Source organism: Lathyrus oleraceus, chromosome 7, assembly GCF_024323335.1.
Source record: "Lathyrus oleraceus cultivar Zhongwan6 chromosome 7, CAAS_Psat_ZW6_1.0, whole genome shotgun sequence".
In the NCBI taxonomy this organism is placed as follows: Eukaryota; Viridiplantae; Streptophyta; class Magnoliopsida; order Fabales; family Fabaceae; genus Lathyrus; species Lathyrus oleraceus.
The window spans coordinates 81,338,622-81,347,522 of record NC_066585.1 but is presented as its reverse complement, the minus strand read 5'-3'; the positions used below and the strand labels follow the sequence as shown (position 1 = coordinate 81,347,522).

Below are 8,901 nucleotides of genomic sequence, written 5' to 3'. Positions count from 1 at the left end.
ATGTAATTAACTTCTAAGTCGAATGTATTGAATATTTTAAATTGTTCCAGATATTCATCTCCGAAATATTTCTAACATTTACTCAAAAATTAATGCGTTTGGACATGCATCTCCAAAAACTAGAGAAATTTAAATAATTTCGTTTGATGGCTAAAAAATATTAAAGGTACATTAAGAAATCCTCGATTATAGGACTTTAAATCCATAAGCACTCTACTCAGCCCAAAGGCGCAACACAACTTAGCTATAAAAAATTTATTTTATTTAGACATGATACTTATATACGCACAGTTTAACTCAAACTAACAAAATGTATATTATATTAAAAATAAGACAATTTTTATAGTGTGCTCAGTTTCAGTTTCTAAGACACCATTGTGTTAGTAGGCTGGCCTAAAATTTTGCAAAACTGACAGGCTTTGACTACAAGCTTAAACGAATATTTAACATGAATCACAAGACGGCAAACTAGCAGATAGTCTAACTTTCGATACCATTCTCGTGACCCCGCTCCATCTGTTCTTTAAACCCGAATTTGAACGATTTGGGAGTGATCGACATTTTGTTCAAGTCGGGGTCAAAATCAAGACCTGCTCCAACACTACCTATCATATCATCATCATCAATCATATCCTTTGCATTTAAGTCAACAAAATCGTCGTCTGATGCTTCACTTCCAGAATCACTCTCTTCCTCATCGCCATATGTAGTTCTGACTCTTGACCAGCGGACAAAGTGTGGTCTTAGGTAGCTGGGGATTGTCAGCATAGACAGTGGGAATGGAGAGCAAAAAGGAAAATTATTAGAAAACAAAATATTAACAGAAAATATACAGGGCAAATCAAGACAAGTTACACACCTTTCACTTTTCTTCAACAAACATGGATCAAATGGGAAGAACATGTCGAGTCTATCCATCCCACCAAAAGCCTTGGAAAGATCAGCCTCTAGCAAATCCTCAAAAACAAATAACTCGGCTGACATGAAAAGCCGAGCAGCCTTTGCCTGTTTAAGAAATTCTTCTACTACACTAGGCAAACACACCTGTCAGAAAATTTTATATCAGGCTCAAAGTTTTGTTTTCAGACAAAGCTACACAAGGTTATAAGAGAAGTTTAAACAAAATGCAATCTCCACTAGTCTCATAAATTTATCCATAAAAACATTGCCAAACATTCGGTTTACTATAAAACCATGTCAGCTTTCTAAATTGTTCCTTACCTTCAAGGGATTCAATTTATGTTTCCAGAGTAACAACATTGGCATTTTGATAAGCTGCATTCTAAGCCTAGGCACGTCCACCAATGATTTCATGCGAAAGCATAAAATGTACATGATAGCCTGCTCACACCAAAACAAATAAAATGAACAAAATTAAAGTTCATGATCCACCAATAAACCCTGGCTTCAAAACAAGAAAACAAGTCGATGGATGAATTTATTATATTCATGACATATTCATTGTATTATCAGCCAAAATAAAACACATGGGTGCAGGGAGGGTGATGGAAAGAATCAAAAGCACGTTAAAAACCATCACATCCTAAAAAGTCAACGGACGAACCTGACACCCAGAATAAAACACTTGGTGAGCTTGCGGGTTCATATCTAAATCATGTATCTTGCAGTATGAAAAACACCAATCTACCAATCTGAAAAGTCAAAAAAAGAATGTCAGATTTAACTTTATCAATTTCTTAATTTCATAACAGACATAGAAGTCAATTTTATAATTAATAGACAAAGAGACAATATGTTTACAAACCTTTGTATGATGTCAGCAACCAACGCAGATGAAAGAAACTTTGCACGAGATAAATAGCTAGCAAGATAAGCAACAGCACTCATCCTGAAACATATGAAGACGATTACAAATGTGGCAAGTTATATGCGTGATATTGGCCTTGTTGATAAAACTTGAAGCAAGCCACCATTACCTAGTAATAGGGGGATTAACAGGTGATTCAAACATATCTCTGAGAACAATAGCCAATTTCACACCACATAGTTCAGGATCCAATGCACATGCATAGAACATCACAAACTGCAGCATCAAAACAAAGTCAGTGATTACGCATTTCATGGAAATAGTACCAACAAGAAACATAATACAAGCAAGTTATATACAGTAAAAAAAGAACAGAAGTGTACCTGGGTAAATTTGGACTTGTATGTATTCAGCACAGTTCTCTTAAATGACATCAATAATATATCAAATACCTAACCAAAGAATTCAATTAACAATTTAAAAATCATTCTATGCGTTGTTTGAAGATTATATAAAACATGTTATCTGTGCTGTTGCACACAAGAGTTGGTAGTTATATTGGCGGGAGTACCTCAGACAATCGGCCACTACTTTGACAGGATTCAAGATGCAAAAAAGTCAGCACAATTAGGCTATCTAATTTCTCCACAACCTTATTGCCTTGCAATTTTTTCCTATTTAACAGCTCTGAGGCACACTGAAAAATGGAGACCAGAAATCAAGTTATAACACATTAATAATAAGGATCACACAATGACCAGCTACACAGGAAAACTCCATAGAAAATATCATTTCATTATAAAATAAATTTATGATCAAAAACAAGGATTAAATTATTTATGATCAATAATAAGGATTAAGCTACATACCTATACAGCGTATATCAAACACAAACACAATTTGAAAAAATTGCCAAAAGATGATGCACACTATGCAGTACGTTAAATGCTATCAACAATCGAGTCTTGAAGGGAGTTTTCCTTTTAGGATCATACTCCTCTAGAGTACAGGGTTCATTCTACACTAACAGACAAAGCTTAAGTTTTCACTATGGATAAGAAAATCAATTATTTGTGCTTCCGTCAAATTCGTAATCCGGGTGCTCCTTTTACAAAAGGAAATCCAAGTGATTATCTAATGCACCAGTTAGAAAAATATGTCTAATACCACCCAGTATCACTTTGATTAAGAGAGGTTTAATACCTCCCAGTATCACATTGATTAATAGAGGTTTAACACCACAACATTTGATGATTTAAGTCCTTGCAATTAAGATATGTGCCGGACATATTACAACTAGTTGACTAGGTACTTATTCAGAACATGGTGTATAAGTATTTTTATACCTGGACTCAACTGATGAACTTTTACCCCTTCACATAGCCGCTCAACCTGAACCACGGCCTGACAAAGCCTATCATGAGAACCACTCAACTAGGCTTGTTAGTCTGAAATAGGCAAACACCACAATAAGGCCCTCTCTAACTCAATCGGGCAAAAGATAGCTTTCACAGCCTTGAAAACATATATTCTCTGAAAAATAAAACTACCAATACAGAAACCTGTATGGTTTGACCTAGACATTTCAACCAAACTAGTGTACCATCCGATTTTTATCTTGATAAAGAAATTCTTATGTGCGGTGAAAAAGAAAAGAGGTGTGACCTAGTGACAGATCCACCAGTACTGATCTCAGTAATCAAAATGTAAGAGGGGCCATTGGAATAAAATTGACAGGAAGTCAAAGTTTATTATCTGTGCTACAGAAATATACCGGAGAAACTTTAAAGAGAAAACAAATGCAAAGGATGTGATAAATTATTATGCAATAGAGTATATCGGCATAGCTGATCACAGACAATCATCAAATTGCATACACCATAGCAGCCAGTAGGGATTGGCATCTGCTTCAACATACATTACAGTCAACTGAATCCAATAGATAGATTCATATTCAGAAAATTTTCAAATTAAAATGAACCATATTTCGACTCCCTACCAAAACTAAAGGATTCACATGAGAGAGAGATGAGACCATGATCCGGAAATATGTAGAACCGACAGAAGCTAGCAGTATGTAATTGCGAAAAACAAAGAATCAACCCTTATCCCACTAGGTCGGCTACTTGGATCAAACGACGCCATAAAGTTCTATCATATATCATGTTTCTATCCAACTCATGAATCACCAAATCTGTCGTAATAGTATCTCTTGTAGTTTTTCTAGGTCGACCTCTACCTCTAGTGATTTGGATACCCCCCATTTGATCTTATCTCCCTACATCAGAATATACAGGTTTTCTATCTATGTCCCCGAACCACCTAAACCGAGAAATGGCAAATAGTGCGGTTATTAGGAATTCTTAATTAGGGTTAGCGGTTTATACTACAAGTTAGTCACAAAATAGAGATTGATTGGTGTCCCCTTCGTAGGTCAACTTCCCACACTCTCAAGTTCGCCTTCATTGGTTGAATTTCCACACCCACAACTCAACCCTTCCATCCTTGGAAAATTTTCTTGTCTCTCATCTTCAAATAGATGTTGAAAGATTAAGGGACAATAGGGCCATTTTAATGACCTCAAGCATTGACTTTTAACAATATAATGAAACAATGCACCAAAGAAGGCAAGCTTCAAAATAACTTCAAAAAACACACATAATATTAATATGTATAAAACAAAACAGAAATCAAATCAAAGAAGCTATATATGAAGCCAAGCATAGGAGTATCATTTTCTCTTCTTTTTAATCTTGAAAATAAAACTTCATCAAAAGAATGCGACATGTACTTTAAATAGATTATATTGGACCATACCATACTATCATAATTCTCATCATCATCTGCAAACTTAACAATATCTTCTAACTCCATTTCAAATATGCATTTGGCATCCGCATGCATGTTGCCATCCAATCCAATTTCCACCTACATCCAAGACAAATAAAATTAATTTAATCATCAAAGGTTCCATCCAGCGTTGCTTTGACTGGAATTTGACAGGGGTTTACATACTTACATCCAACTCTATCAATTTATCCACAAGTGCGGGTAGCATGGTACTACCGACAATTTCTCCAATTGCACCACTCTCAAGCTTTAACATATTTTCAACATACATGACAATCTCCTACAAGCAACATAAGAGTCAATAAAAATTTGAGGGGGAAAATTAAAGAAGTCTAGTTTTAGTTAAGTTGACTAATTAACGCAAAATTGGAAAACTCAAGAGGAGAAGATCTTTCTTTATAAATATATGAATAGGTTTCACCAATATATTTTGATATCAAAAAGCATACTGCAAAAAGTAAGAAACAAATTATCACTATAAATTGCCCGTGGACTGAGGGAAAGGATCCATTGACAAGGAAAAAGTCTTGACTGTATTTAAATCATAATAAAGTTTAACATGTACACAGAAAAATTTGAAATCACAATGCAGAAGATTTCAAATGCTAGAAATTAACATTGTCAAGCAAAGAATATGTTCCAACATGCTATTTGACATGTCATAACATGAAAAGAAAGACAATAAATTCATTAAAATTGAGTAGTAACTAATACAGCGAGAATTTGCATCAACCCTTTCACTGAAAATGCAAACTGAACTCACATGCTCCGTCACATCGTAACGTTTCGGTATATTCTGGACAACGATTGATGATAATCGCATGGGAGCAAGGGGCACCAAATCAGCTATTTGTTTCAGAGCATCATGCACCCGGGACAGAACCTTATTCTTTCTATCAGCTCCATTTTCATTTTTCAGAAAATCAATGACATGTTTAGGAGCAGTAAAATGCCTCACAAGCCTCTCCAAACACCAATCAATATAGATTCCCTTCGAAGCAGCCTGCAAAAAAAAAAACATGTTAAGCAAACTTCAATAAATTTTCAAATGACTTCATCTACAAATTACAAAGATATAGAGGTAATACAAAATAAAATATTCACCAATGAAACGAGGAGCTCAATCAAAGCATCCATGATATCAGTCGCATCATAATTCTTATATGTTGTAGCCAAATTCCACAAGCTCATTCTCTCAAGCTGACCAAAACACCTTGTCAGATATACCACATCAAAAAATTATCTTGCCACCAAGAATCAGTTCAATGTTTCAAGTTTCAATCACTAAATAGCACAACTTACAGCGAAAATAAGAGCTCCATGATGGACAGAGTCTATGTAGGACACTACTCCAGCAAGCGCTTTCAAAATTGTCTGGAATCATATCATATATATAACAATTAATAAAGTATGGTAGAATTGTATCAAATAAAAACGGTCCCAACCACAAAAACCGTCATGCCAAAACGCTATTGGCAGTTGCCGATACTGATACCATTAAAGAATAATGTGGTTAATTCAATCACACCGCAACAACCGCAATCCACGACACGCAACCGTTTTTTAAAACCTTGTCTAGACCTAATAAAGTTTGATTAAATTAAAGTTTTTTATATGAACTTTAATTAAAGAACCTACCACAAGTTGAGCAGCTTCATGAGAATTAAGATTCCTTTTTGGTTGCAAACACCCAACAAGCTCATCATAGTTCTCTCTACCATCCTAAACCACGAGAATCAGGGAATAAAAAAATTAACAATAAAGCTTAATTTTTTTAACGATTGTCACTAATTATCTAATTGAACAAAAATTATGGTTGAAAATCACTAAAAAATGATTACCGATACTTCAAGAAGAGCCTCTCTAACGTGATATATTAACTGCAAATCACTGATTTCAACATCCTCCTCCATTGTACGTAATTCTTCGTTTGCATTTGGAAGCAACTGTCCCATGCTCCCAAAAAACAGAGAAAACGCAGAGACGGAAAACCAACCGAATATGACGGTGAGAATGGAAACGTGGCTAGGGTTTTAGATAGGTAGAACGCCGAAATCGTAAAAAAACCGGATCTAATCGTCCAAAACCGGACGAGCTACAGAACCGGTGGCGGTTTTCGTAAACCGGCTGAGCTTTGTTATGCGAAAAAGAAGGAAAAAATAGAGAAGGATGGAGATGCAGTAGAAGCAGCAGCGAGTGCGGCGCTTAGAAAACAAATGGAGGAGATGATTGTTGTTGAGTGAAGCTAATAGTAATACGTTAGGGTTTTGGTTCAATTTTTTTATGTTTGTTTAATTTTAAATTGTGATTTACGTGTCAATTTCTCATGTTTCCTTTATACTCTATATTTTAATTCATAATATGAAACCTATTTATACTCTATATTTATACTCTATTTTTAAATTGTGATCAAGCCTATTTATACTCTATATTTTTTTGCAATCTCAATTAATTTTTTTAGTTCATAATAATCCAGTATATTATTTGTTGGCATAGGTCAACTTTAATGATAAAATTAGTATATTAATTAGTATTATTTATTGAATAGATAGTGAAATAGTTGAATTATGTGAAAATTAATAAATAATAATTTTTCTAATCTCAAAATAATTGTCATAATGATCATTTTACTAAAATAATAAATTGAAAATATTATTTAATTACTACCATAATTACTTAATTACCCTAATTACAATCCATAATACAGCTAATTCCATGTTCCTATAAGTAATTTCGTACTAAACTCTATTTAATACTCTAACTAACTCTACCATTTTACAATTTAATAAATTTGCCTCGGCAACATAAAAATTGATTCAACTATATATTATATAAAATATAATTAAAAAATTGATTCAAATATATCAAAATACATTAAAAGAGAGTTTTTCATTGGGTAAGGTGATGTATGATATAAGTAATTTCCAAATGGTGAATTATTTTATGGATTTGGGATAAATTGCTTTTCTTTTTTTAAGTATAGATTTTTGTATGATAGTTAGTAATTACAACAAAATGCTTTTTTGTATAACATATAAAAAGAAGATTATTTTTATTTTGTTAGGGTGATCGGATTCAGGTCCTTATTCGTCATGACCATTTACTGAAATGGAAAGAGGCCATTAAGGAGAATATGACTTGCATTATAAACAATGGCAGTGTCTATAACAATGATTTTCAGTGGAAGGTATGTGATCATTCAAAAAAAATTGTGCTTCTTGGTGGTACCACAATGAAGGCAATCGAACTTCAAAATATTCCACCTAAAGGATATTTTTATAAAGATTTTGGTGAGATACTTCAAGGCAAATGCAAAACCGATAGACTGGAAGGTAATTTTAATTCTATTATAACTTATATAACTTATATATTTGCAAACACATTCAATAATGAATCTTACTTTAATGTAGATATTATTGGTGCTGTTAGTGAGATAAACCATATCCAATCCAACACTCCGGGGAAGAAAGTTGTTGTTTCTGTTGTGCAGAAAGATTTGAAGTAATGCGCATTGTTTTCATAACTTATGTGTTTGATAAATTTATATATTTTGCATCACTGAATCCCATCATATAATATTGTTTATTTATATTGCAAAATAGGGGTAATTGCATAAATTGCAATTTATGGGAAATCTATGGATCAAAATTTTTGGCTTACTACAATGATCCTAAAAACAATGGAGCTATTGTAATTCTGCTCACTCATGCAATGGTAAAAGATGGTCAAGGTATTACACTATCAGACTTTATAAATACATAGCTGATTTGTATTTTTCATTATACGTTCAATAATTTTTATATTAATTATACAATTTACAGTGTCAAATGCATGGAGTGGTTCCAAATTGTTGATAAATGAAGACATCCCTGAAATTCAAGATTTTATGTCTAAGTATGGATTTTATTTATTTATTTATATTCAGATTATTATACATAATTTTTAATTTCAAAAACAATCTTATTTCTATAGGTTGCCTACTAATGAACAAAAGGAGAAGTCTACTCAATCTGCAAAATCTCTTTCTAATTGGTCTGGTGGTTCTCAGTATTCGCCAGTATAAAGGTTTGTTCATAATGCGAAATGTATGTCCTTAAGTCAGTTCTGCAAAATCAAACATGTAAGTTGAATACTATAGAGCCGAATTTATCTTTACTATTACAATTATATTGTTTGCTTTTTGAAATTAATATCATTTTTGATTTGCTTTTAGGAAACTTTATGTGTTGCTGTAGCCGACAATACTTCAAGTACATCTGAATTAGAATTGTTTTCTAATTGGA

The 8,901-nt window shown here is 33.2% G+C and overlaps 1 protein-coding gene across 1 annotated transcript; it reads right to left on the bottom strand.

Annotated features, from left to right (window-relative positions):
- Positions 1 to 291: 291 nt before the first annotated feature.
- On the bottom strand, positions 292 to 6,917 carry LOC127105536 (RNA polymerase I-specific transcription initiation factor rrn3). Its single transcript, XM_051042724.1, has 15 exons — positions 6,460 to 6,917; positions 6,257 to 6,340; positions 5,921 to 5,992; positions 5,723 to 5,818; positions 5,382 to 5,621; positions 4,788 to 4,898; positions 4,586 to 4,696; positions 2,340 to 2,465; positions 2,152 to 2,220; positions 1,938 to 2,044; positions 1,766 to 1,849; positions 1,565 to 1,652; positions 1,222 to 1,341; positions 860 to 1,044; positions 292 to 751 (listed from the first exon to the last, which is right to left on the bottom strand). Exons 1-15 carry the CDS (start codon positions 6,571 to 6,573, stop codon positions 481 to 483), a joined length of 1,878 nt encoding a protein of 625 aa, XP_050898681.1. The 5' UTR covers positions 6,574 to 6,917; the 3' UTR covers positions 292 to 480.
- Positions 6,918 to 8,901: the final 1,984 nt, after the last annotated feature.

Bases quoted from the DNA above. Each gene is read 5' to 3' on its own strand.
- LOC127105536 (XM_051042724.1), bottom strand. From the start codon at position 6,573: ATGGGACAGTTGCTTCCAAATGCAAACGAAGAATTACGTACAATGGAG. The intron at 6,341-6,459 runs GTAATCATTTTT...CTCGTGGTTTAG, and splicing joins AGGCTCTTCTTGAAGTATCG to GATGGTAGAGAGAACTATGA. The intron at 2,466-4,585 runs GTATGGTCCAAT...TCCATTTTTCAG, and splicing joins ATGAGAATTATGATAGTATG to TGTGCCTCAGAGCTGTTAAA.